Source organism: Cibotium barometz, chromosome 62 (assembly GCF_041138505.1).
Source record: "Cibotium barometz isolate CiBa-2024 chromosome 62, ASM4113850v1, whole genome shotgun sequence".
Lineage (NCBI taxonomy): Eukaryota > Viridiplantae > Streptophyta > Polypodiopsida > Cyatheales > Cibotiaceae > Cibotium > Cibotium barometz.
In genome coordinates this window covers 28,310,965-28,338,899 of record NC_141107.1, presented here as the reverse complement: position 1 = coordinate 28,338,899, position 27,935 = coordinate 28,310,965, and the positions used below count along the sequence as shown (strand labels likewise).

The 27,935-nt window shown below is 48.8% G+C and overlaps 1 protein-coding gene across 1 annotated transcript in view; it reads right to left on the bottom strand.

The window, feature by feature from the left end:
* Positions 1 to 27,935, bottom strand: part of LOC147604323 (putative LRR receptor-like serine/threonine-protein kinase At1g56140) — a 149,406-nt gene that overhangs the window by 35,032 nt on the left and 86,439 nt on the right. Inside the window, exons 17-20 of the mRNA XM_086795665.1 lie at positions 16,557 to 16,933; positions 16,118 to 16,312; positions 13,011 to 13,149; positions 12,759 to 12,877 (exon numbers count right to left, since the gene is read on the bottom strand). Of these exons, the coding sequence (XP_086651791.1) occupies positions 12,759 to 12,877; positions 13,011 to 13,149; positions 16,118 to 16,312; positions 16,557 to 16,933 (830 nt within the window). The remainder of the gene's footprint in view (positions 1 to 12,758; positions 12,878 to 13,010; positions 13,150 to 16,117; positions 16,313 to 16,556; positions 16,934 to 27,935) is intronic.

The window sequence follows — 27,935 nt, the reverse complement described above, 5'->3', positions numbered from 1 at the left end:
TCCACTTCCCCTTGAGTAACAGGAGCATCAAGCTGAACCGCCACATCAGGGTCAACTTGATATCGTATTTCAGAAAACAATGACTCCCTTGCAGCCAGGACAGCCAGCGAGACATCCTCTCGAGGGGCAAGCAAATCTTCATAAAACCTGATGCAATGCTGAATAACCTCAGAAGGTTGAGTAACAAGGTTGCCTTGGGCATCCATCAGCCTAACAATATTCTCACGCATATGTTTTTGATGCAACTTATCATAGAAGCGATGAGATTGACAGTTAGCATCCCGCAAAGCATCAAGATGTGCAAGTAGTTTAAAGCGAACATATTGTGCTTCCTGCACCCTAGATAGCTCCTTTTTCAGCCATTCTATGGCATCCACAACTTCAGCATCCATAGAGTCAGTAAACATGAACGCCTTTAAGCCCTTTAAAAGCGACTCAAGAAGAGCCACATGCTGTTTTTGTATAGAGGCATTAGCAAGACCATAATGCCGCGCTAATTTCCGAGTGTTGGTAAGGAACACTGACCAAGCATGATAATCAGCCATGGACACTCTTGTGGAGAAATGTCGTATCAACTGACGCATATAAACATCAAAAACTTCATGCTCCAAAAAAGTGTGATTTAAGCGCAAAGGCAAGCGTCCCAACAAGCCTTTATATGCATCCATTGGATGATAGACCATTTCAAACACAAGCGGCCAATGATCCGAGAAAACCTGTTGGCTGATCAACCATCATAGTAAGAACCTCTGGCAAAAAGAGATCTTGATGTAAAATATACATCCTATCCAATCTAGCATAAGTGCCCCGAAACTGTTGTGAGACATAAGTGTAACCCCTTTCATCTGGATGCAACCAAGACCACATGTCTTGTTTTAGCGACCTTGCTGCAAAAGCTTCCCACGCCATTCTCTCCGGGCCATCCATTTTACAGAATGAGGCGACGTGGCTTGCTCCCTGGAGACACACATATTAAAGTCTCCCATCACAAAGCCAGGATGAGAGATTGAAAGAGCACACAAGTCATTCCACAGCAAACGGCGTGCACGAGCATTATTTGGAGCATACACCCCTAACAACCATAAAGGCGTATCATCCCAAACAATCTGTATCACTAGAAATCTTCCATGAACATCTTGAATCACAAGAGAAGGCTGAAACTACAAACGAACAGCAAACATAACACCTGACTGCGAAACAGGATGTCCGCTGTAGAAAATATGAAACCCCTTATATACATAGGCTTTGCCAGCCAACTTATGCTGCTTATGTTCAACTGCACACAAAACATCCCAACCATGACAAAAAATTGTACGCCATAGCCTGAACTGCTTTTGGCGCGAAGAAATACCCTTTACATTCCATTGTACAATTTTGATAAGCCTTCCCAGAAAAGGAATCAACAAGGCCGTGTACTAGGCCCAGGACAATCTTGCCAAATCATAAACCTTTTGAAGCATTGCATTTTTAGACATGGTATTTGTGATCTCAGATTGCCCTTGGAGTTCCCGAGCACGTGCCAAAGGGTAATGACTATTCCATGGCGAGATGACCTCACCCTTCGAACCAAACACAAGAGGCAATTGTTGTTGTGCTTCTTTTGTTAGGCGACTTCCAATAGTATAGCGTTCTACTCTATCCACCCCAAGAGCCCCTGTACCCTGAGAAAGTTGGCCTCCCGGCCTCTCAATCCTGGTGTGTAGCTAGGCACCTGAATCCAAAGGGGGACGAGCATATGTATGTAAGGGCCCCTGATGAGTCGCAAAGGCCCCCGCCAAACAGCATCTGAGAAATCCCCCCGCGGGGCAACAAATCGTGTCTTTTTACCACGTACTTCCACCCATGGCTGCTCAACCTCATTCTGAACATCCACATGTACATCCATGTGCTGGGCATCATGTAAAGGAGCATCATGCTCATCTTCCACGGGCAACTGCCCATCAACGATATCCTTGGTAGCAACAACTTGTTCTTTCTTAGGACATTCGGAGACAAAGTGGCCCATCTCACCACATTTGAAACAGTGGCCAGCAAATGTATCCCACCTCAATTCATACATTAAAGGTTGCAGCCCAGCCATATTGACACGCAAATGTGTCGGCCTAGGTCTCCCAGTATCCCACAACATGCATAGACGATTTTGGTTTCTAGATGTCATTCGAGGCACCACCAAGACATCACCGATACCTCGCATGAGACCTGGTAAAACACGCCAAAACATTGGTGGGAATCGTTTCACTTCAACCCAAACTGGGCAAGCCTGGCGCAACATATCTTGGTACTCTGCCATAGGCTTCCACGGAACCACATGAACCAACTGCCCATCCAAAAAGAGTGGCACCTGCTCCAAGATTGCCCTACGGGCTTCCGAAGTGCGAAAAAGTATTTCATAAAAGCCTCTCGAACCATCATAAATCTCCTCAAGTGCCTCAGGCGACACCAAGCGGCCCAACCATGCTCTAAGACGAGGCAACAACGGAATACGCCCAGTAAAGAAGAAGATAGCAGCACGATCATGAAAATCTGCTAGCTGTTGTAGCAACAAAGGAGTCTCCATGCATACATCAGCCACACCACCATTATCTACTGCAGCCATTTGCACGCTATTTGCAGCCATCAGCCACACCACCATTATCTACTGCAACCATTTGCACGCTATTTGCCTTCACATATTCTTGTAGAAGCTCACTAGTGATCTGCAGCAAATGTGCAAACTCCGGAGAAGGTACTTGAGAACTTTCCTCTGCATTCTCTCCAACATTCACTGGAGTGTAGCTCGCATCAACATCAAGCCTCTCGTTTTTGTTGCTCCGAGGCATCTGAAGCATAACCCACATCCTTCTCGATCATCTCCTCAATAAGATCCATGTTAAGGCTATTGGCAGCCATGCCACCAACAACAGCCAGGTCATCCAAATCCATGTACAAAAGCAAAGAAAACCCGTTCTCACAAACCCTAATTCAGCACCTGAAAACCCTAATTCAGCACCTGCAAACCCTAATTCAGAAGCACTTATGAAGCTCTTTCAAATCTCCCTTCTCCGGACGCTCCTCTACACTCCAAGCTGCTTTTGCGTGGTGTATATACAAAGTTCCCTGACCTGGATCTCCACAGAACCGCTAGAAGGCCCACTCTCTCTCTCACACACACACTCACACACTCACACACACGCAAAAGAGAGGGAAAAGGCAAAAAGAAATGAGGGGCTGGATCTGCAGTTCACACAGTCAAATCAGGACACACACATGAGAAGCTTACGCAAGCAAGCAGTACGCAGGTGAGAAGTGGGCAAGTGAGAAGCGAGCAGGTCGCAGGCCAGAAGCGAACAGGTTGCAAGACAGAAGCGAGCAGGTCGCAGGTCTCTCCGCACTCGTGCTCTCGCAAGTCCAGCGTTGCCCTTCTGTCTCTCTCTCTCTCTCCATGTGCCTTGTATACCCACACATGCAATCCCTTACATCTTTTCATGCATACATGCACAGGTACTAGCTGCCTCTAGCAGCCCTGCAGCCCAGGTTGGCCTCTTTTTCCTACTTTCACCTTCCATCTCCAACCCCTTGCCAATGCACAGCCATCTGCATGCTGCAACTACAAGCCCCAGATGCACCCAGCCCCACTACAGACCTTTCAAGGCCTCCAACTTTCTTCCCTCTGATTTTAGTGCCATATTCAGCACACTTTCTTTTTCTCTCTCTCTCCCTTGTAAACAGTCAGGCACAGGAGGTGCAGTCGGGCAGAACTCTCTATCCCCTGCTCGTTCTCTCCCCACACACACAACCCCTCCCCCCCTCCTCCCTCCCTCTCTCTCTCTCTCTCACTCCGAGTCCCCCTCTCTCTCCCTCTCTCTCCCTTGGGCCTTAGCCTCTCTCGAGGCCTATCCCTCTCTCTCTCTCTCTCTCTCTCTCTCTCTCTCTCTCTCTCCGCCACTCTCTCTTGCGCCCCCCATCTCTCTCTCTCTCTCTCTCTCTCTCTCTCTCTCTCTCTCTCTCTCTCTCTCTCTCTCTCTCTGCTCAGATCCACCATGATGTAACTTTTGGTCTCATAGGTCATTATGGCCTTTTGAAGACGTTAATATAACATTTCATTTCATTTCATTTCTCTCTCTCTCTCTCTCTGCTCGCTGCCGCCGTGTTCGTGTCCGCCGCCTTCCCTCCCGCCTGCTGTTCCCCCTGCTCGCCGCCGCCGCCCTGCTCGCTCTCGCCGCCGCGGCCTGCTGCTTGCCCTGCTCGCCGCCCCCCCTCTCTGTTCGAACTTGCTGCCACCCCCAGCCGCGTGCTGCCCTGTTCGCTGTTCGCCGCACAGTTCTGCTGGCAATATGCTGGCCAGCGTATCTATCTGCTAGGCTGTGCGCCCTCCTTTCCCCACCCAGCCTTGCTCAGGCCCCCAAGGCAGCAACATAACTCTCTCTCTCTTGCTTCTTCCATGGCTTCCCCCTTGCGCAACCCGACGAAGGCGACCTTTATGGTCACAAACAAGAGGATAACAAATGTGGAAAAGGAGATGAAGAAATGGAAGGCAGAGATGGAGGGATGGTGGAAGGAGAAAGCCAACTTTCTCCAAATGGTATTCAATGAGGGTAAGCGGTGGAAAGAGGAGAAGGAGGACCTCATAGCAGAAGTCAAAGACCTTCACGGGGAAGTCAACATGCTCAAAGGCGTAATTTCAGCTCTTCAGAGGGAGCTTGCAGAGGCCAAGGCAAATGGTGGACTTGAAGAAGGTGAAATTCAGCCATCCATGATAGAAGAGCTCAAGGTTATCAAGGAACAAGTACGGGCAATTAAGGAAGAAGAGAAGCAACATGAAGCAAAGACTTCCTCATGGGTGGAAGTCATCACCAAAACTCAAAAGAAGATAGATGAAGCGGAGAAGTGGATAGAGGTCGCCAAGAAGGGTAAAGGTAAGGAGATAACAACCCCTACACCTACAGTCATTAACATGACTTTGGAAGAGGAACAACGAAGACGTACACGTGCTTTGCATGTGAGGATTACCGGTCTTACAGACGGGGATAAAGTTGAAGAGGAGGTGAAAGAGCTTATGGTGTTGATGGGGATTGACAGTCCGGCACACGCAAAAGCCTGGAGAGTGGGCAAAAAAAGCGGAGGCAATGGGGAAACATCAAAGGAAAGAGCTCTCATACTTCGCTTCCCCTCTATTGAGGCGAAGAAGGAGTTCTTGAAGAGACGACCCACTTTAAAGAATACAGGCATTTTTCTTGGTGATGATCTTACTCTTTCACAGCTTGCACATATGAAGAAAGTCATGCCAGAGATTAGGGCGGCAAGAGAAAAGGGAAAGATAGCATTTTATAGAGAAGGGAGGGTGGTCATCGTGGAGCGACGCTCTACATGACGGTGCGAGACCTATGGGACCAAATTAAAGCTCGCAGCCTGGAACTGCAATGGATCCCTCAGACTTGATGTAGGTGCCTTTGAGGACAGCTTTAGAGATAGAGATATAGTCTTCTACTCGGAGACTCACCAGGCCCCTGGTCAGATGATGCCACAGGTGACAGGATACAGATGGGAGACAGCTTGCAGAGTAGGGATGAGGTCGGTACACAGTAGTAGAGGATCAAGGGGGTGGCAATTCTTTTCAGGGAGGAGCTGCAACCGCTTCTACACATCGTTCGGAGAGATGATCAGGCCAGATATATGTGGGTGAGACTGAGGGCCGACATAGGCAGATTCTTGTATATTGCCATATGCTATTTTGCTCCTAGTACATCGACATATGCAGCACCTAGAGGGCAGTCTCCTTTCTCTGTGCTAGATGATGACATATGGGAGTTCTCTAGGGATGGAGACATCATCCTGTTAGGGGACTTTAATGCCCGGACGGGCAACCGCCAGACAGCCTTTTATGATACCTCGGAGGAGATGCTGAGAGACCTGGACACTCTGGATATGGGATTAGACAGACACTCACAGGATGTGGAGTGCACAGAGTATGGGAGATATTTGGTAGATATGGGGACTGCACATGGGTTGGCCATACTTAATGGCTTGCAGAGGTTTCCGTCAGCAGCTGGATTTACTTGCTTTCCACATAGACATGATGCTAGCACAGTGGATTATGTTATGGCTATGCCGAGCTTTGTTTCATGCATTGAGGACTTCACAGTTGGATCTCCGCCCATTGGGGTAGTAGTGGATCATGCATTGTTGACATTGACTATCCCTTTTCACTTTACCACAGCTCAGAGGACACGAGTGGCAGATCACACTCGATATACTTTTACCTCAGAGACTGATGCTGTCTACATAGATGGGATTTATAGACGTCTGTACACAGAGGAGCCAGGGAGACCATTGGAGGAGTTGACCCATATACTAACAGAGACTTTACAGGATGTAGCGAGAGAGGCATATCCACATACTCAGCCTGGACAGAGACAGCGTTCTGGATGTATGCCCCAGAACAGCTAGTATGATGAGGAGTGCAGAGAGACCAGAGCCCGACTGCAGCGGGAGGTTGCTTTGGGAGTCACTACTCACCGACAGTCACTTATTGCCTTCCGACACCTTGTGCGAAGGAAGAAGCGGGCCTTCCTTGCTCAGCTAGAGCAGGAATTATACCAGCTGTTCTTGAGCCAGGATTCGAGGGAGGCTTGGCGTATGTTTCATGAGTCCTCCCCTGCTTTGGCCATCACTTCTACAGAGGTTTGGGGTAGTTATGCAGCATCTCTATATACAGTTCCTGGACAGACACCTTTTCCTGACCCGCCAGCACCATGCCCACAGACATGTACTTTCTTTACCGCAGAGATGGTAAGGAAGGCCATTGATAGGATGAAGACTGGGAGAGCATATGATCATGATGGATTGGTCGCTGAGCACTTTATTCATGCGAGAGACATGCTGGCAGAGCTTCTAGCAGTGATGTTCAATCGTGCTATGTGCGAAGGCTTACCAGTAGGTCCACCATCGTGCCTATCTTCAAGTCAGGGGACCCTATGGAGCCAGGGAATTATCGCACTATTATGATTGGTCACACACTAGCACGATTGTATGCATCCATTCTTGAGCAGCAGTTGAGTAGATGGGCAGAGAGAGAGAGGGCATTCGAGCAGAGGGACAGGCAGGGTTCAGGAGAGGTTTCTCTACTCTTGACCACATATTGACTCTGCGGGCCATTATTGAGGAGGGCAGGTCGCATGGGCGACGGATTTATTGTAGCTTTGTGGACTTCCGCAAAGCATTTGATACAGTGCCCAGAGCCAGATTGATGAGGCGATTACAGGAGATGGGGGTACCCACAGAGCTCATATGGGGGATTATGGCTTTATATAGATCAGTTTGCAGGACAGGTACGCACCCCAGAGGGGGTCTCTACTTTGGTTCACTCCACTATAGGAGTGAAGCAAGGTTGCCCGTTATCTCCTTCATTGTTTGGTATGTATGTGGATGAGGCTTCTGACTACATTGAGAGATTGGGGGACAGAGGAGTCCAGCTAGCAGGTACATGGATCCCACTATTGTTATATGCTGATGATATTGTGTTGATCTCTGACTCCCCTGAGGGTATGCAGCGTCATCTGGATGCTTTACATGAGTTTGCACATGATCGTGGATTGTCTGTCAACCTTGCAAAACCAAGGTTATGGTGTTTAACACCACGCCACAGTGGGTTAGGCGATCAGCTCCCACATTTACATATGGGCAGGAGATTGTGGAGTATACAGATGCATATACATATCTTGGGGTAGTATTCAGTGGGCCAGTGTTTTCGATGAGGAGAGCAGCAGAGACTAGATTGACTAGAGCACATGCAGCCCTCGGTGGTTTGGAGAGGATGTGTTCGCAGGTTCAGTTTCAGGAACCTCGAACGAAACTTTGGCTTTTTGACACTCTAGTGACATCAGCTATGCTTTATGGAGTGTAGATATGGGGACCTTCAGTGGGCCATCACAGCGCAGGCGGGTGGAGAGGTATGGAGAGGCCTTTGGTATCTATGATTGCTAGGATTATTAGAGCCAAGGCCGTGGTACCTCATGAGATTATTCGAGCAGAGCTGGCGGCTGCCCCTCTGGTGATTGAGGCTCTTACGAGATCAGTCTCCTACATACATGGCTTGTGGGATCTCCCCCGAGACAGATATGCACGCCTCGCCCTGGAGTCCTCCCGACAGTTAGCTTTACAGGGAGACACGGCTTGTTGGTATGGACAGATGACATCTTGGTTCCAGGCACATGGTTTTAGCATGGATAGATTGCCTCCTTCCAGTATTCTCTGGAGGCACCCTCTCTCACTCTCACACGAACAGAGATTACCAGACTCATCCGTCAGGATTTAGTTCAGCTGGACATTAGGAGGACATGGATACAGCCGACTGAGGAGCTGGGCACGAAGATGGCTTTCTACAGAGAGCATTTTCTTCAGCTCACAACAGATGGTTTTGTGATCAGACCCAGTTACATGGATGTACACTTGTCTCATGCAGTACGATGTGCTATTGGTCAGATTCGCACATCCTCACACCAGCTTGAGATTGAGATTGGCCGATATAGAGGTATACCAGTTGAGGCTAGGATATGCCGAGTATGCCATGGGGAGCCAGAGACAGAGCTGCATTATATATGCCATTGTACTGCATACTATGAGATACGTGGTCGTTTCCACTGTTTATTCAGAGAGGGTTTTGGACCACTTTCCAGAGTCATGGGGTACCAGGACCAGAGGTGTTTGGGATTGTTCTTGCTTGAGCTGCGGAGACATAGAGATAGCCTCCTTAGGCGCACAGAGAGCCAGACTCAGAGGCACATTACAGACTTCTTTAGTCCAGCCATCACTGCGCCAGATGGACCACAACAGCAGCAGGACATGGATACCGCCCACACCAGAGGTACACTGATTGATCGTGCGATTGAGCTTGGGTGGTCCAGACGCCCATGACTATGGAGGAGGGCATCCCAGCATAGACGGAGGTTGCAGCGGCGGATTCGGATTATTCTTGCGAGGCATGCGAGACACCCAGTCAGGGTGCTGACCACAGAGGATATTGAGGAGATCCGCCAGTGTCCGATGCGGCACATATTATGAGATGGAGGCACCTCCATAGTGTTCCCACATGATATTGTATCCCCTCACTATATTCCACTCACCTCCATAGCATACCCCTCCCCTCACTATATTCACACCCTATAAGGGTTTCTGTTTACCTTCCATTTCCAGTTTCATTTTCTAGGTGCCAGTAGTATCATCTTTATTTTTCATTTTCTGGGTTTTTTTATCCACACATTGTATCAGATCCACCATGATGTAACTTTTGGTCTCATAGGTCATTATGGCCTTTTGAAGACGTTAATATAACATTTCATTTCTCTCTCTCCACATTGAATTCTGTCTCACGCTCTTGTGAAGGGTGCGGCAGGAGACACAGAGGCACACAGGTGACTGGCTGATCCTCTCCTTGGGCACACAGTCCGGGCTGCAGCATACGTGGGTGGTTTTTCTTTGAAAAAACTGGTCGGCTGGGCACACAGGACAGAAATGATCTTCTCTCTCTCTCTCTCTCTCTCTCTCTCTCTCTTTGGCGCCAGGTCTGGACTGCACGTGGTAAGACTCTTTGGTGTGAGAAGGCTGGCGGGCTTGACCTGTGCGCCTGCTCTATGCGCACCCACCTGCACACCTCTCTGCTGTACTCTGTGCGCAACCAGTTCTCAGTTGTGCTCTCTTTCCCACCCACCCTTGCTCAGGCCCCCAAGGCAGCAACTAGTAGGGGAAAACATGTCTCAACCCCTAGAGGGGGAACAGCATGGTGAGACAACCTTTCACACCCCCACGAAGGCACCAAATGCCTACCGCAGAGAAGACCGAGGGAAGGAATCATGTCCCCTGCTCACGAAGGATTACGAAGATGGCCCGACGAGATGAGGCCCTTTATGAGGAGCTACAGCTTCACATAAGGACAGAGATGAACACCATGCGACAGGAGCTTGAAAAGGAATGGACCGAGCAGATGCATGCCCAAAGGAAAGTGATATACGAAACGCTGAAGGAAGAGATATATGTCCAATTGAAGGAGAAATGCAAGCCCAAGTACGGGTTGAGATGGAATTAGCCCAAGCCTTGATGCACACGGAAATGAAAAAAGAGATGCAGAAATGGAAGGATGACATGCTCCGAGAGATTGGCACAACAGTTGCATCGTACGAAGGCACTTTGAAGACATGTATGGCTGACCGCGAAAAAGACATCATAGAAATGCAAAACACTTTGGAATCATTTAAGGCAAAAGTGGCTGCAGGTGAGAAGGAAATGCATTCATGGGCTGAAATTGCCAGTGCCACAAAGAAACAAATTGAGGAAGTCAACCCATGGATTGAAGTAGTAAAAAAACAGAAGGACACACCAGTCAATAAAGTAGAGGTGATGAATGCTACATTGGAAGAGGAAGCCAAGAGATGGGCACGTGCCTTACATGTACGTGTAGTTGGGTGGGAAGATAAGGGAAATCCCCAAGAGGATGCAAAAGCTCTTGCAACAAAAATTGGAGCCACTGATGTACCCATTACCGGAGCATGGCGAGTAGGCAGAGATGAAACCAGGGCAAAGATATTGATCATCAGGTTTGGTGACTTGGAGAAGGAGAAGGCCTTCCTCTCCAAAAGGATGGCCCTTAAGGGGGAAAAGATTTATTTAGATGAGGACCTTACACCGGCACAGATAGCACACCGGAAGGAACACATGCCGTGTGTGCTTGAGGCAAGGAAAGAGGGAAAATGGGCGGTATACAGAGATGGCCGAGTCATCATTACAGAGAGGAAGCCCGCTTGACGGTGCGCGGCCTATGTGTGGAATTGCAACGGAGCCCTTAGAACAGATGCAGGATACTTTGAGGATACTTTCAGACACAATGATATTGCTATGTATACGGAGACCCATCAGTGCATAAACAAGAGGCTTCCTGACGTCCGGGGTTATAGATCAGAATCAGTTTTCCGCCCTCAGCCACGCACATCCACCCACCCACAGAACAGTTGGTATGATGATGAGTGTCGTGAGACACGAGCACAGCTACAGCGTGAGATTGCCATTGGGTCTCACACGCATAGACAAGCCAGGATGATCTTTCGGCGCCTTGTGCGGAGGAAGAAACGAGCCTATCTGGCTAAGCTAGAGGAGGAGATCTCACACGCATAGACAAGCCAGGATGATCTTTCGGCGCCTTGTGCGGAGGAAGAAACGAGCCTATCTGGCTAAGCTAGAGGAGGAGATCTACCAACTCTTCCCTGGGAAGGACAACAAGAGGGCATGGAAGATGTTTCAAGAGAGACAGCCTGGTACTCCGATTACTGCACCTGAGGCATGGCATACTTATGCTAGAGAGCTATATAATGCACCAGGACAGCCCCCCACCCCCCCTCCACTGCGCTAGCAGCACCTTTTTTACTATGCGGATGGTGCTAGATGCGATAGACAGGTTACAGAATGGAAAGGCACAGGATCATGATGGGCTAGTTGGAGAGCACTTCTTATATGCACGAGACACTTTGGCTCCGCTCATCGTACATGTGTTTAATCGTGCCATTTGTGTGGGTTTCCTGACAAGCTGGACAGAGCATATCATTGTACCACTCTTTAAGAGTGGGGACCCCATGGTACCAGGCAACTACATAGCACGATCATGATTGGTCATTACTTGGCCAAATTATATGGCTCTATATTGGAGTCGGCGGAGCTGAGCCGATGGGTAGAGAGGCATGGTCATCGAGCACATGGACAGGCTGGCTTCAGGAGAGGATTTACTACCTTAGATCACATACTGACACTTCGGGCACTTATTGAAGAGGGCAGGGCATAGAAGAGAAGGAGATACTGCTGCTTTGTGGACTACAGCAAAGCCTTCGATACCGTACCATGTGCCAGGCTTATGCACAGATTGCATGACATTGAGGTACCCGAGGATAAGCAATGGGGGATATATGCTTTGAGTCTATGAGACAGGCAGCGTCTGAGCTCCAGGCGGACTATCTGATAGGGTGACCAGCACGATAGGGGTGAAGCAGGGATGCCCGCTATCGCCCACCCTCTAGTGTAGTGATTTGCTAGCATGAGAGACACGAGAACAATAATCCTTTGTCTTACTCGTTGCACATCAATACATCCGCATATAAATCTCACAAAAATATTACAAGGAACATGATGGGGCATGCACATTGTTTCTTCAACCTTACATCAAACAGCATGCAAATCATCAAACAAGGAATGTGATGGGTGAGTGCTTCCGGAAAAAGAAGAAAATCATGTGAGTTGGAAGGACTTGCAATTAGCCTTTGGGGCAGGACTTTGATACTCTTAAGAATATACACAATTATTGTACCCACATAATCGGCACGAGTTGAAAGGACCTGCAATTAGCCTTTGGGAGATGATTTTGATACCCTTAAGAAAACATACAATTGATGTACCCACAGAATAGGCACAGGAAGAAAGATGATGCTGGCAAGTCAATCGTGATAGGTCCCTCACTAAGGTGGATAGTGCTCCAAAAGTGAGGCAAAAGTGTGGGGATTGTGAACTTGTTTAAAAACCCATTAATCTTTCAATCAGAAAATTTTCCATGTCAGATCCAAGAAAGCCCTTTACTCATCCAATACTAATAGATTTCTTTAACATCATAGATGCCCCTTGCATAAATGTCCAACACATGATCTTGTTTTGGACTGGTATTTTGAGGTTTTACTTTATGAAGTTTACAAAAAGGAGAGAATAATAACCATGGAATGCATGTACTTCAGATGCATGGAGAAAGTTACCTTGAAAACAGATCCAAAACCTCCTTCACCGAGCTTGTTTTTCATATGGAAGCCTTCTGTAGCAACTCTCAACTCATTGTATGTATAGATGTGAGGCTTTGCTTCCATTCTGGAAAGCTCTGTTGAAGCCAGATGTGTCATGACCATGTGAAGTATCAACACAGAATTGTAAGAAATCAACTGTTTCGAAGAATTACCCAAGAGAGCATAGCAAGGGCCTTGAAAAGAACACCATCAAAATTACTTCTTTACCTGATCTTCGACCTCTGGACTTGAAAAACTTTCTCCTCCATAGGATACAAATTATAAGAAAACCAATCAAAAGTCCAGCTAAAAGTGGTCCCACAATCACGAGAACATTTCGACTAGAAGACGAGGCTGGGTATGCACGTCAAAGTCTGTTCCATAGTAATCACTATGTTAAACCTTCACAATGTAATGCTATGCATAACAAAGATGAGGTGGACTCAAGAAATGTGAAGTCATGCTTGTTATCATAGTTCCTCAATTGTTTTGCACCTTCTTCTTCTTGTTCTTCCCCTTTTTTAAAATTAAAGATCCTTTCATAATTCAGAAAGCAGAAACATATGCTCAACGAAGAGATGACTACAAAGAAGATTACAAAGAATGTGGAATGTACAAAGATGGAATGTACAAAGATTTTGGGGGAGAAGGGGGTGGGGGAGGGGATCTCCCTCCATGGCTGGCCACCCTTGGAGGGAAACTGCAATGTATGAGTGAGAGAAAAAGCCACATTAGGAGCTGAAGTACCAAACAATGCCGCCGTCACCTCAGAAGAAAAAGGGCCCTGAGCTAAAGAAATGCTGCTTGATGCTGTTGCATAATCGCTAGCCTTCACAACAGTACATGCCAACAAGCTCCAGTAATTATCTATGGGGTTACTAGAGTCCAAGGGGCCATTGGAACCTCGAGATAGCAGTCACCTGGGAGTTGGACAATCTTAGCGTCTGGGCTGTGCCATCCTCCTCAACGTGGAGCACCGGCCCCGGTTTCCATGGCCTAGGCTATGGTGTCCCAAGTAATGCAACTTTGTTCATTGGCAGAGGTGGCAGCAACCATGGGGGAGAAGGAAGCAAAGGTGACCATGGGGTTGGGGTTGCAAGGGGTGGGCCGTTGGCGTTAGCGAGGGCGAGGGGAATCTTGACGTACCGTGCCCGAATCCGATGGTGCTGATGGCGAGGTGGAGAAGGGATGCTGTCTGTGGGCAAGGCGAAGAAGGATGGCAGTGAGGAAGCAGACGGAGCCCCAGGGGAAGTTGAAGCCATTCGGAGCGTGTACTGGATGCGGAAGTGACGGCATTTGGCCGGATGGATTCGTAGATGAAGTGGCCGAAGGGAAAGGGTGTGGCGGTGTAGGGGCAGGAGAAAGCCTCCGTGGCATGGGTCGAGATGAGAGGGCGAGGGGTGGAAGGGATGTCGCGGAAGTGGAAGTAGTAGTGGAAGTTGTAGAGGTGGAGGTTGCGTGGGTCGGATGGAGAGGAACCAGAACCATGGAGGAGGGAGATGGTGGCGGCACTTAAGTTCAGTGGACGATTTGCCGGTAATCATGGTGGTGGAATTGCGGTGGGCCACGGAGGGGTTTGGGGACCAAGGAGGGCAGAGATGTGCTGGGCAGAGAGGCGATCGAGGAGGGAAGGATGGCCGAAAGATGGAAAATTACGGATGAGGGATGCGCAGAGAGAGGGGTAACCGGTTGGAAGGGGCAAGGATGCGAGACCTGTCAGGCCAAGAGAAGCAAGCTAATTGGAAGTGAAGAGAGTGGTGACAGGAGGACATGGAAAGGGATGTGGCTCATGGAAGTTAATTCGAAAAGAGTAGCAGTGGGAGGTGTGGTGAGAGGTGATAGGGAAGGGCGTGACCACGAAGGGAAGGGTATTGGAAGAGACAGATGGAGGGTGTGTAACAGGAACATAAGTGGGATCATCGGCCTCGCTTCCGGAGCGGAGCCGTCATCAGGAGCAAAGTAAGAGGAGTTGGTGGGGGTGGTGGTGGGTGAAGAAGATATGTGGAGGTTGTTTAACTGCAGGTCGTTGTCAAAGTAATGGAGATGAGTGGCAGTAGGGGGACGGGCCGCACGAGTGAAGTGGGCAGGTTTTGGCACAGGTTGTGGCTGGGGCGCCCGCCTGGATGGGAAGGAAGGGGGCAGGGAGGCTTCAGGATGGAGTAGTTGAGGGGGCTGGAGGAATCCATGGTGAAGAAGAGGCGAAGAAAGTAAGATGGTGGAGGATAGTGGTGGGGGTGCGCAAGAGAGGGGCGGGGCTGTGAAGCAAGGGATGCACGAGGGGGTGGACGGGGTGCGTAGAGGAAAAACGCGAAGGAAGAAGGGTGCGGATGCGAAGATGGAGGGGGTGCGCGAGGAGGGTGGTGGTGGGGTGCAAAGATGGAGGGGGTGCGGAAGGAGGGGGGGGGTGAGGAGGGGTTTGCAAAGGGGTGGGGGGAGGGTGCGCGAGGGGGTGGGGTTCGCAGAGGGTGTGAGGAGGGTGCACAATGGGGGGCGGGGGGGGAGGTGTGAGGAGGGTACGCGAGGGGGTGGGGTTCACAGAGGGTGCGCGAGGGGGCAAGGGGCTAGGGTGCACAGAGGGTGCGAGGAGGGTGCGTGAGGGGTGTGAGAAGGTGCGCGAGAAGAGAGGGGGGGGGGGGGATGCACAAGGGGGGGGCCCACGGAAGGGGTGTGTGAGGGAGGGTGGTTGGGTGAAGGAAGTGTACTTGTAGCAACGGATGCGCGAGAGGGGGGGTGGGGTAGGGATGCACGAGGGGGAGGGGAGGGGGGCGGGGGCGGTGTAGGGATGCAGGAGGGGGGGCCCACGGAAGGGGTGTGGGAGGGAGGGTGGGCGGGGGTGAAGGAAGTGTGGGGATGCGCAAGAGGGGGTGCATAGCATACGAAACAGAGGTGGGCAGAGGAGGGACGGCAGGGAGAAGCTGCATGGTAATAAGGAAGAAGCAGGCAGGGAGAGAGAGGCAGAACAGGTGGTGCAGAAAGTGAGGTTACTCAGGCTCTCCAGCTCTCTTGCTCTTCCAAGCCTGTTTTGAGCCTTCATTAAATTAAGTCTTCTTTCTTCTAATAATTTCCAATAAATGGAAGGATACCAGTGTACACACAGGCTATAGCTCAGGGGGTAGCGCCCTTGCCTCCCAAAGTGGAGGTACTGGGTTGGCATGTAATTCAGTACCAACTCTTGCAATACCAAAAAACAATGTGGGAGTGAAGGGACCAGCATACACACAGGCGATAGCTCAGGGGTAGCACCCTTTCCTCCCAAAGTGGAGGTACTGTGTTTGGCATGTAATTCAGTGACACTCTCACAATACCAAAAAAACAATGTAGGAGTGAAGGGATACCAGCATACACATGTATTGCTGAAATGAGGGGTCCGTATGTCCATCTAGTTGGGCTGCAACATGTACCCTTTCCGGACCATAAGAATGAACTCCAAGCACATTATCTGTGACCTCAGTTGAAAAGTTTTTGACCAAAGCTATGAATGAACCATTCGCTGCCGTATGAATGTCAAAGTCTTTCAAGACTCTAAATCCCTGCAGAATTTTGCAAGCACATTATGTCAGTCATAGCATGGCACAATATATGTCAAAAATTCACCGAATTGTAGTAACATCACTCTCTATATTCCTGTCAAAAATGTTTTCTTACAAGTACGAGCATGTGCACGTGCACATGTGTGGTATGCATGTGAGGTTGCATGTGCATGTGCGTGCGTACGTGAGAAAAGAAAGAGAGAGAATTTCAGGTCAATGTTTTAACCATAAATGTAACTCATACCTGTATATAGACGTCAAATATTCTTCGTCCTCGGCTTTTCCAAGTGTCATCAGCCGTTATGGCTATCTCTGCAAAATGGAGCTCAACATTATAAACACCATTTGGCATGCCAGCTCCATAGTATCTCAAGGAGCTGGCAGCACCCCTTGCTGTCTTATATAAATCTTGATCAAGAGTATTTTGGATGTTGGATGTCGTTGACAAGATAGTGGCAAAATTGGCAACATTATTATATCCAGTGTTGCTGACTCCCCATGTTCCATCATCACTTTGGAAATAACTAGAATTTCCAAGTGTCTCACTATCGGCACTGTAAATGGTTTGGCTTGAAACCGCAGTGACTGCTGGACCTCCACAGTTGATTGAAAATCGTGCATCTATCGTAGCCAATTTCAGCATCAAAATTGAAATCAGCATTTAAGTATCATCTTTGAAGGTTATCACAACAAGAATCTGTGCATTACAAGCTCTACTTTTCATCTTTTTAAACCCCGTCCACTGGTGCATTTCCCTCCCTCCCTCCCTCCCTCCCTCCCTCCTCGCTGTTGGAGCTAGATCAAATGATGTTAACAAAATGCAAGAGATCTCACCACCTCACGTTCACATGAAAACATCTAATTATTTCACAAAAGTGGAACAAGAGCTCACTACCTATGTGCACATGCAATCTTTTTTTTCCGGAAAAGAGACTTCTACTAAGTATGAAAAAATTTTACAGGAAGGAGATTTCAGACCAAGCAAGGCGGAAATCTCAACCAACGGGTGCCTTGTGCTGCCAGCAAGGCCCCATATGAGAGAAAAAAATGTCATGATCCCATTCTCTCATGAATTGGCCACGTTTCCTCTCTGCAACTCTCGAAGATCCCTGAATCCTGGCCCAAATGGCCTTGAGCATGTGGATAATATCATATCAGATCCTGCAAATGCCCTGCATATCGTAAACCAAAGTGCCCTCCATGGTCTAAGTGCATCTAGCCTTCCATATGTGCGTAGCTATCATGCTAGCAATAATATCCCATGCAGTGTCCAACCTCTTTGGTGGAGGTACATAGCCTAACTCTGGCATGTCTTGAAGACAACACCGCTGACCCACTCCCTGGGTAACCCTCATTATCATCTTTCCGTCGTTCCCTTCAAACCTGATTTATGGGCCCGACTCTATCAACCAAACAATAGCACCAAAACAAATGTAGGCGTCCCTCCTTATCCTCCTTCCAAAAAATCCTGTGTGCCTCCCAGCACTCCCATAAGCAATGATAAACTGTCTCTAAAGCTTTTGCACATCTCGGACAAGCTGGGCTAGCGCCAATGACCGATCTCCATTGGTTGATGGCAAGACCACCATGTAGAGAAAGCCAAATAAAAGGGAAATCTTCGTTTTTCGTGTATGAGTGCCACAATCTCCCTCCCTGAATGTCAAGGGTGATCCCATAAGCCTCCCAATGTGGTCTAGAAGTTGGGATTCTCTGGATTGGTCCCAGAACCAAGTGTCTAGCGTTCCGCACAGTTGTAGAGGGGTATCTCGTCCAGTATCCACATGTGAAAGGAGGTGGTGTGTGTGAGTTATCCCATAAAACAAAGGGATTGTAAGGCCTTGGTGATTTTGTATAAAAAGGGATATTTTCACAGAATTGAAGGCGGAATACAATCGATCATTTGTCCTCGTTATGTAGTTAGGTCCTTAGTTCATCTACAGATAGAGTAGATTTTTGGCGATCCTGCTGGGGAAGGGGTGATTCCATCTCCCCCTTCCCCATCTCCATTTTGTGCGTCTTCCTTTTAGGGTTTTGCCTGTGCTCTTTAGTTTCTAGGGTTTCGTCATCAGTGTTGTGTTACTGGGGTGCTTTCGGGGTTGGGTTGGTGGGCTGCAGCAAGTGCTTTCACAGGTGGGTCGCCGTCGACTTGGGGCTATTCGCGCCTTGGTCTGCTTGATTTGTTGTGGCCTTTGTGATTCACATGGGTACCTGTATTAGTTTACCTCTTAACTTGCCTCTCCTACCCACGCTACCATCTTCACCCCTCTACTCGACCCCCACCCACTGCCTCGACTCGACTCCTCTCACCTGCCTTTCCTCAATCCCCTTCACTTCCGTTTCACCCCTACCTTGCTTCAGCCTTCTTTGTAGCTTGTCATCATTGTCTGGCCCCACGACCTTCTTCAAAGCTCATCATCGCTGCTGTTGTCTGCTTATTACCATGCTCATGACCTTGCCACCAACCGGTCGGCCTTTGTTTCATATCCTCCCCACCATTCCAATCACTTCTGGTCGGGGTTTTCCCACCATCTCTGCGACCCCCAGTGCCTATCTTCTGCTTGTGTGCCGCTAATCAGTCCTCTCGCCGGACCTTCTAGTCGCCTATCCTCCAACCGCCATGCTGGCTTCTTGCACGGTGTACCTGCCATTCATTCTTGCTATTATTCATTCTCTGCTCAACAGTGTACCTGCCATTCTCGCCCCAGTGCCTCCTCGAGATCAAGTTGCAGACAAGCAACAACAGGTTAAATGGGCATGCCCAGTGAACATGCAACAAAAGAGGCGCACAATGAATAGGTGAACAAGGTGCAACAAGCAGAGCAAACAAGGCACAACGCACGGCAACACAAACAGGGCACAACGGAACGACGTATGCAATAGTGCAACGCAAATAGGAGGGGGAGGGGGATTCTCATGCCATGAGAGAGAAATGAAATGAAATGAAATGTTATATTAACGTCTTCAAAAGGCCAAAGTGACTTATGAGACCAAAGTTACAATCATGTGACATCTGAAACACTATCTGGAAAAGAAAAGAAAGAACTGAAGGTAAGTATCTAGCCCTACAATACATCAGTAGGGAGCATCCGGAAGCAGCAACTAGGGAGAGTGGGAAGCTAATGCAACTAGTCAAAATGGGGTACATGAGTACATGGATACATGAATACATAAATATGGGGGAGTACAAAAGTGAGAGTGAGTACAACAGTATATGGCTGGAGTGGTAATCATCCTAGGAGCTCTAGCATGGGTCTTTGCCGGATGGCCTGGATATATGCCATAGTGAGATGCCTGGTCGGACGAGCCCGATGCCTCGCAATGATGCTCTGAATCCTCCGGTGTAGGCACCGTCTCCGATGTGAGGATCGGCGAACCCTCGGGCGTCTGGATCTGCCCAACTAGATAGTCCTCTCAACTAGAGTCCCACGGGGTGCTTGTTGCTGGGCTGTCGGCTGTGTGTCCTCCCAGTTAGTCCCTCTAAAGAAATCAGTAATGTGTCTCTGTGTGGACTCCCTGCCAGTCGGGCGTTTGCTCCTGATAATGGACTCTCTGAGCCTGCGGATCTCTAGGAGATAAAAACCCAAGCATCCCTAATCACAATAGTCCATGACTGTAGCCAGTGGTCCAAGTCCCTCTCTGAAAAGGCAATGGTAGCGCCCTCGAATCTCATAATTTGCTGTCCAGCGACAGATGTAGTGCTCCTCCGTCTCAGGCTCTATCCAACAAATCTGACAAATCCTGTCCCTTGGAGGTATGCCTCTAAATCTGCCTGTCTCTATCTCTAACTGATGTGAAGAGGTGCGGATCTGCCCAATGGCGCACCTCAATCCATGAGATAGATGGGTATCCATGTAGCTCGGTCTAAGTATAAAGCCATCCTCAGTGGTGCGGAGAAGATGGTCTCTATAGAAAGCCATCTTTGTCCCCAACTCTTGTGAGGGCTCTGGCCATGTCCTAGTGTCCAACTGAATGAGGTCCTGTCTGATGACTCTACTAATCTCAGAATGTGTCAAGGTGAGAGAGGGTGCCTCCAGAGAGTACTGGAAGGGTGGAAGTCTGTCTAAACTGAACCCATGGAGCTCAAACCAGGATGCTATCTGCGCATACCAACATGAAGTGTCTCCCTCCATGGCTAGCTGATGAGAGGACTCTAAAGCAAGTCGTGCATACCGGTGTCGGGGAAGCTCCCAGATGCTATGAATAAAGGACAATGATCTGGCAAGAGCCTCGACTACGAACGGTGGTGCTCCCATCTCGGCTTTGATAATCTCATGGGGTACCGAGGCCTTAGCCTGAATCATCCTGGAGATCATGGACACAAGTGGTCTCTCCATCGATCTCCAGCCATCGTATGTGTGTCTTGATCGACTGTGACGATCTAGGCTAGGCTCCCAGATCTGTACTCCATATAGCATCGCCGATGTGACCAGCGTGTCAAAAAGCCACAGCTTAGTGCACGGCTCCTGAAACTGTACCTATGAGCACATCCTCTCTAGACCTCCTAGTGCTGCATATCCTCTAGTCAATCTGGCCTTTGCTGCCTCCCTCATGGAAAATGTGGGCCCAGTGAACACCACTCCAAGATATGTGTATGAGTCAACATAGTCCACTGTCTCCTGCCCATATGTGAAAATAGGCGCTGATCTCCAGACCCAGTGAACTGTAGTATTAAACACCATAACCTTGGTCTTACCAAGGTTAACTGAGAGCCCACTATCTTGTGCATAAGCATGTAAAGTATCCAAGTGCCTCTGCATACCCTCTGGTGAGTCTGCTATAAGCACAATATCATCAGCATGTAAGAGCAGAGGTATCCAACTGCCAACCAACTGGGCTCCTCTGTCCCCTCGTGTCCCAATATTATCAGAGATCTCATCAATGTATAGTCCAAATAGAGTTGGAGAGAGCGGGCAGCCCTGTTTCACCCCTATAGTGGAGTGTACTGGCTGGGAGAGACCCTCTGAAGTCCGCACCTGCCCAACTACTGTCTCATAAAGTGCCATAATACCCCAAATGAGCTCACATGGAACCCCCAAGTCTTGCAGCCTGCGCATCAGTCTAGCTCTGGGCATCGTGTCAAAGGCCTTGTGGAAATCCACAAAGCCACAATAGATCCTCCTCCCATGTGCTCTGCCCTCCTAAATGATAGCCCTGAGGGTAAAGATATGATCCAAAGTAGAGAATCTCCTCTTGAAACCGGCCTGTCCCTGAGCTCCGGACCCCTTGTCTCTCTGTCCATCTGCTCAACTCCTGCTCAAGAATAGAGGCATATAGCTTGGCCAGCGAGTGACCAATCATAATGGTGCAGTAGTTAGTCGGCAGGCTCGGATCTCCAGACTTGAGTACCGGCACAATCGTGGAAGTACTCCAAGTCCCAAGAAACCCCTCACACATGGCTCTATTAAACATGAGAGCTAGCAAGTCTGCAATCATATCTGTAGCATGTATGAAATGCTCGGCTAGAAGGTAGAAGTGGGTGGACAGGGCTCTGGAGGGTTTGGTAGTGGTGGCTGCTCTGGTATTGTGTAGAGGGAGGTTGCATACTCGCCCCATGTATCTGGAGAGGTAATGGCCGGAGGCGGGGGGTGCTCTCTAAGCAATCTCTAGGCCTCCCCAGAATCCTGACTCAAAAACAGCTGATACATGTCTCTCTCCAGCCGAGCTAAGAATGCTCTCTTCTTCCGCCGAATGAGGCATCGGAAGATGATGCGTGGCTGTCTATATGTAGTAACACCTGTGGCCACCTCTCTCTGTAGCCAAGCTGTGAGCTCCCTATAGTCATCATCATACCAACTATTCAGGGGCATGCTCCCAGGACGTGGTCGTACTGTGGGCTGCGTGTGTGGGAAGGCCGTCGCTGCAGCTGTATGTAAAGCCTCTGTCAGGATCTGCTAATGGCCTCTGTGGATCCTCTGCACTCAACACGCTGTAGATCTCTGTAGTGTATTCTCCATCAGTCTCACTACAAAAGGTATATCTCGGGTGATAGGAGGACTGCTCAACCTAGCAGGTACTGTAGTGGAAATCCACCGTAAAGGAGAGAAGTGCATGATCCACCGTAACTCCGATGGGCCTGGGGCCAATCGCAAAATCCTGGATACTCGGGATGAAGGCCGGCGAGGCTAAAACATAATCCACTGTGCTGGCCCCATGTCTGTGTGGAAAGCAAGTAAAGCCACTGGCAAGTGGATACCTCTCTAGGCCATTTAAAATGGCCAGCCCATGTGCAGTCCCCATCTCCAAGAGGTATCTCCCATACTCAGTACACTCCACCTCATCCTGTGGATCTCTGGGTCAAACACATCTCCTCCACATCTATCTCTCTCAACATCTCCTCCGAAGTGTCAAAGAAGGAGGTCTGGTACTGAGCTGTTCGAGCATTGAAGTCCCCAAGTATGATAACATTTCCCTCCTTGGAGAACTCCCATATGTCCTCATCTAGAATCATATATGGAGATTGCCCCTTGGGCGCTGCATAATGAGATGTGGTGGGTGGAAAGTAACATATAGCAATGTATCGGGGTCTACCCTCATCTGCCCTCACTCTGACCCACATGTACCTCGCGCTTTCATCACGGCGCATAACATGGATGAGTGGTTGAAGCTCCTCTCTAAAAAGAACTGCAACTCCTCCAGATCCGCGACCACCATGCTTCGAATGGGCCTCCTGTCTACAAGTCATCTCCCATTTGTATCCCGCCACTCTCGGTAATGTGCTGCCTGGGGCCTGATGTGTCTCCGAGTAGAAGATGATGTCCCTGTCTTTGAAGCTGTCCTCAAAGGCCCCCACATCCTGAGAGAGAGAGAAATGAAATGAAATGATATATTAACGTCTCTAAGAGGCCATAGTGGCCTATGAGACCAAAACTGAGAGTACATCTGAAGTTGGTGTCTCATCAAAGAGAACAACTAAATGAGACTAAAAAGTACAATAAACTGATTGTCCTACAGTTATAAGAACAAAATTGTAAGACTCCGAGATGATACTGAGTAGAAAATACTGGAAAATACTGAAAAATGTATATCAGGTAGATCCATGTATGCTGATCAGTTGAAGTGTTGCCCTCTCCTTAGATCAAGTATCTCCGCCGTGGGGTTGTCTAGAATGGAGAGGTCGTAGAAACGAGGTAGGCGCCTCCGCTGCCGAGCATTAATGGCTCTGATCTGGCGATGGTGAGGATGCCGTGGTTGGGATCCTGGTGGGCGTGGCCGATGAGCACGACATAAGATAATTGCTCTATCAGTGGTGACTCCCTGGGAGCGTGGTCGGTGCCCTGATGGCCCAATGGAGGAGGTATCAGGAGGTGTGTGGGCTGGGTTGCTGGTGCTGGTGCCGAAGAAATCTGTCAGGGTCCTCTGTCGTCTAGGTACATCATGGCTCGGCCTCCTGAATGCCTAGAGGGTTTCTCTGTCTCCTGAGCTCAAGTAGAAACAATCCTAGGCATCTCTGAGCCTCAAACTCCATGACCCTGCGTAACGGCCCAAAACCCTCTCAGAAGAGGCAGTGATATCTCCCTCCGATCTCATAATAGACTGTACATCGGCAAATGTAGTGTTCCTCTGTCTCATTTGGACATACCAACATCGTGTATCGCCATTTGCTGCTAACTACCTGGAAGAGATAAGTGCTAGGCGTGGGTATCTCTATCTGGGGAGCTCCCATATCCTCAGCAAAAATGTCACTGACTAGAACAGGGCTTCGATAACCACTGGTGCGGCTGCTATCTCTGCTTTGATAATCTCATGAGGTAGCGATGGTTTGCTCCGAATCATGCGTGCAATCATAGTCACCAGTGGTTTATCTAGTACCTGCCATCCATCATAGAAATCTCTCTCTGGTCTGACTTGGTCGACAAGCGGTTCCCTCCTCGTGTGGGTCCCCATATGGGTGAGCCATATAAGAGTGTAGGTGTGACCAATGTGTGAAACAACCAGAGTTTGGTGCGCGGCTACTGAAACTGTATGTAGGCACATTGTCTCTCTAGTGCCCCTAGGGCTGCATATCCACGTGCCAATCTAGTCTCTGTTGCCTGCCTATTAGAGAACTGTGGTTTGCTGAATGTAACTCCTAGATACACATATGATCTGGTGTACTTCACTGATTCACCTCTAAAAGTGAACTGATGGTCGGATCTAGTCACCCGGTATTGAAGACCATAATCTTAGTCTTCCCTCCCAAGGTTTACTGTGAGGTCCCTATCTGCACAAAACGATTGCAAAGCATCCAAATGCTGTTGCAAACCCTTCGGGGAGTCTGCAATAAGTACAATGTCATTGGCATATAGCAGTATGGGTATCCAAACCCCTGCCAGACTGGCCCCCTGCCCCCCCATCTTGTCAATGTAGTCGGATATCTCATCAATGTAAAGTCCAAAGAGGGTGGGTGACAGTGCATCCCTGCTTCACCCCAATGGTGCTAGTTCACTGTATCCAACATGCCTCCGGGAGTCCGTACTCTACCTATCACCGCCTCATATAATGCATAAATGCCCCACAGCAACTCCTCAAGAACACCAATGTCATGCAATCTCCTCATGAGTCTGGCACGTGGCACTGTGTCAAAGGCTTTGCGGAAGTCCACAAAGCAGCAATATATCCTCTTCCCCCGTGCTCGTCCCTCCTCAATGAGATCCCTGAGGGTAAATATGTGATCCAAAGTCGTGAAACCTCATCTGAAACCTGCCTGCCCAGGTGCTCTGAGTCCATGTGTCTCAGCCCATCTACTCAACTCTCGATCCAAAATAGATCCGAATATCTTGGCCAAGCAATGGCCAATCATGATGGTCCTGTAGTTCCCTGGTATCATGGGGTCACCACTCTTAAATAGAGGTACAATAGTATGTGCCGACCAACTGTCTGGGAAACCTTCACAAATGGCCCTGTTAAACATGTGTACTAGCAGTGGTGCCAATACATCTGTGGCATGTGAAAAATGTTATGCTACCAAACCATCCTAGTCTTGGGCTCTTCCATTACGTAGTCTATCAAAAGCATCCAAAACCATCCGAATGGTGACAAAAGTACTATGATCCGGGCGGGACGCTGACGGATGAGGGGTGTAGTACTTCATATAAAGTTCCTGCATATTCATGCCCTGCCTCAGGTGTTGTGATAGGTGTGGGTGGCTGTCGCTCATGGAACATCTTCCACGCTCTCTTGCTGTCCTGCCCCAAAAATAGTTGGTATATCTCCATCTCAAGCTTGGCCAGGTAATCCCGCTTCTTCTTCCACACAAGGCCTTTGAAGAGCGTTCTAGCTTGTCTATGTGTGTGGATGCCAAGGGTGATCTCCCGCTGCAAGCGGTCACGAGTCTCGCGACATTCATCATCGTACCAACCATTATGTGGGGCCGTATGGCGAGGAGGGGTAGAAAGAGGGGGGGTATACGGGAAAGCATATGCTGCTGAACCATGTAATACATCTGCCAAACCTTTCGTAAGCTCATCAAGTGGACTGCTCGGGTCAAGAGCGAACATACCATCATATAATGCACTGCCATATACACTAGAGGTCTCCCGAGTAAAGTTATATCTTGGGTATCTGGTATGACCAGAGGGTGGTGTGTCTCTAACATATCCACAAGTCACAGAAAATGTCAAATATGCATGGTCTGCTGCTATCCCAATGGGTCTGCCCGAAATGGAGAGATCCTGTATATCATGTATCAAGGTTGGTGAGCCCATCAGGTAATCCACTGTACTAGCTCCTCCCTTTTTGTTCCAGCATGTGAGAGCATCTGAACCTGGCCAACGGGATAGGCCATTATAGATAACTAGCCCATGTGCACTCCCCAAAGCTAGGAAGCGTCTCCCATATTCTGTCACCTCTCCTATGTCCTAGGCAAAGGCAGATCTTTGCATCCCTATCTCATCCGTTGCTAGCTCGCGGTACATGGGCTCATCCATAGCATATAGAGCTGATTGTTCCCAGCCTATTCGTGCATTAAAATCCCCCGTTAGTAGTACATCTCCCAAGCTTGCAAATCTCATGATGTCCTCGTAGAGCGGCATATATGGTGATTCTCCCGACATAGCGTATCTGGAATGTGCCAGTGGGAAGTAGCATACTGCTATGTAAATGTCCCGAGGTCTATTTGTGCTCACTTTGATCCACATGTAGCGTGCGTCTGCACCTCTATGCATCACATGTTCTGCCTCCCGTAAGCCCTCCCTTAACAGTACTGCTACCCCCCCACTTCCTCTAGTCCCCCCCTGCTATGCATGGTTGGGGTCGACATATTGATTCCCATCTATACCCAAGAACCTCCGCTAATTTACTCCTTGCACATTGGTGTGTCTTTGTATACATGGCAATATCCCGACCTTTGAAACTGTCCTCGAAGTACCCTGCATCTACCCGCAGGGCTCCATTGCAATTCCACACCGATAACTTCAAGGTCCCATAGGCCGCGCCCCGTCAGGATGACCAGCGCTCCTGGATGAATACTTGCCCATCTCTATGTACAGCCCAATTCCCCTCCTTACGTGCTTCGAACACTCGAGGCATGTTATCCTTCCGGTGTGCTACCTAGCCCGGAGTAAGATCCTCATCTAGATAAATTTTCTCCCCCTTAAGTGCGGCCCTCTTGGCGAGAAAGGCCTTCTTATCCATATCTGCAAATTTCAATATCAATGCTCATGCTCTGGTGGCATCCTTTCCCACTCTCTAGGCCTCTGCTATAGGAATCTCTGTGGCTCCTATCGTTGTACTCAGTGTCTTAGCATCTTCTTGAGGAGTGCCTTTCTCCCCCCACCCTGTAACCTGTACATGTAGGGCTTGGCTCGCCGTTTAGCCTCTTCTTCGAGGGTTGCATTCATCACCTCCGCTTTATTGTCTGGCATTCCTGTGTGCTTTTTTACCACATCAATCCACTTAGCATTTTCTTCCACCTCCGTCTTGGTGCGCTGTGCAACCAAGGAAGGGAGAAGACGAAAACCAAGAGGAAAAGATGAGAAAAAAGAGGAAGAGGAAGAAAAGGGAGAAGTTGAGAAGAAAATGAAGAGAAGAAGCTAATGGAAAAGAGAAAAGAGTGAAGTAAATGGATGCGGGGCCAAATCTAGGTGCAATCAACAAGAAAGAGAGGTAAAATTCATGCAGAAAAGATTCCCTAGGTACACACATCAAAGAGCTATTGGGGGCAAAAAGAGAGGTAAAATTCATGCAGAAAAGGTTCCTTACATATACATGCATACATATGTATGTATGTATGCATATAATTTTCAAAAATTCGGCAAAACGTGTTTTTTTAAATAAGTTTCGTCACTCACTGTGTTCAAAACATTTCAACCTAGAAACATTTGAGAGATTTCGTTTTGATGAAGCATATTTTTTTGTTTCAATAATTTCAACTGGAAACAAACCTAGTGTAAAAAGTGCCCCTTCTTTGGAGCGTCCAGCTTGAAGCCTATGAATTGGAAGGCTGTGAGTTGGCATTGACGAGATGGTTGAAATCTTGGACCAGAGGTATTGGTTTGGTGGACTCAGAGCATAGGGGTGTCATAAAAGGGTCCTTGGTTGGAAAACGATTTCCTTTATTAGTGGAATTAGTGATATGGGAATCCTTCTATTTAACTGGCTCCATCTCTGGTGTTGTTGGGGGTGCTCAGTTGACTATTATAGTGAC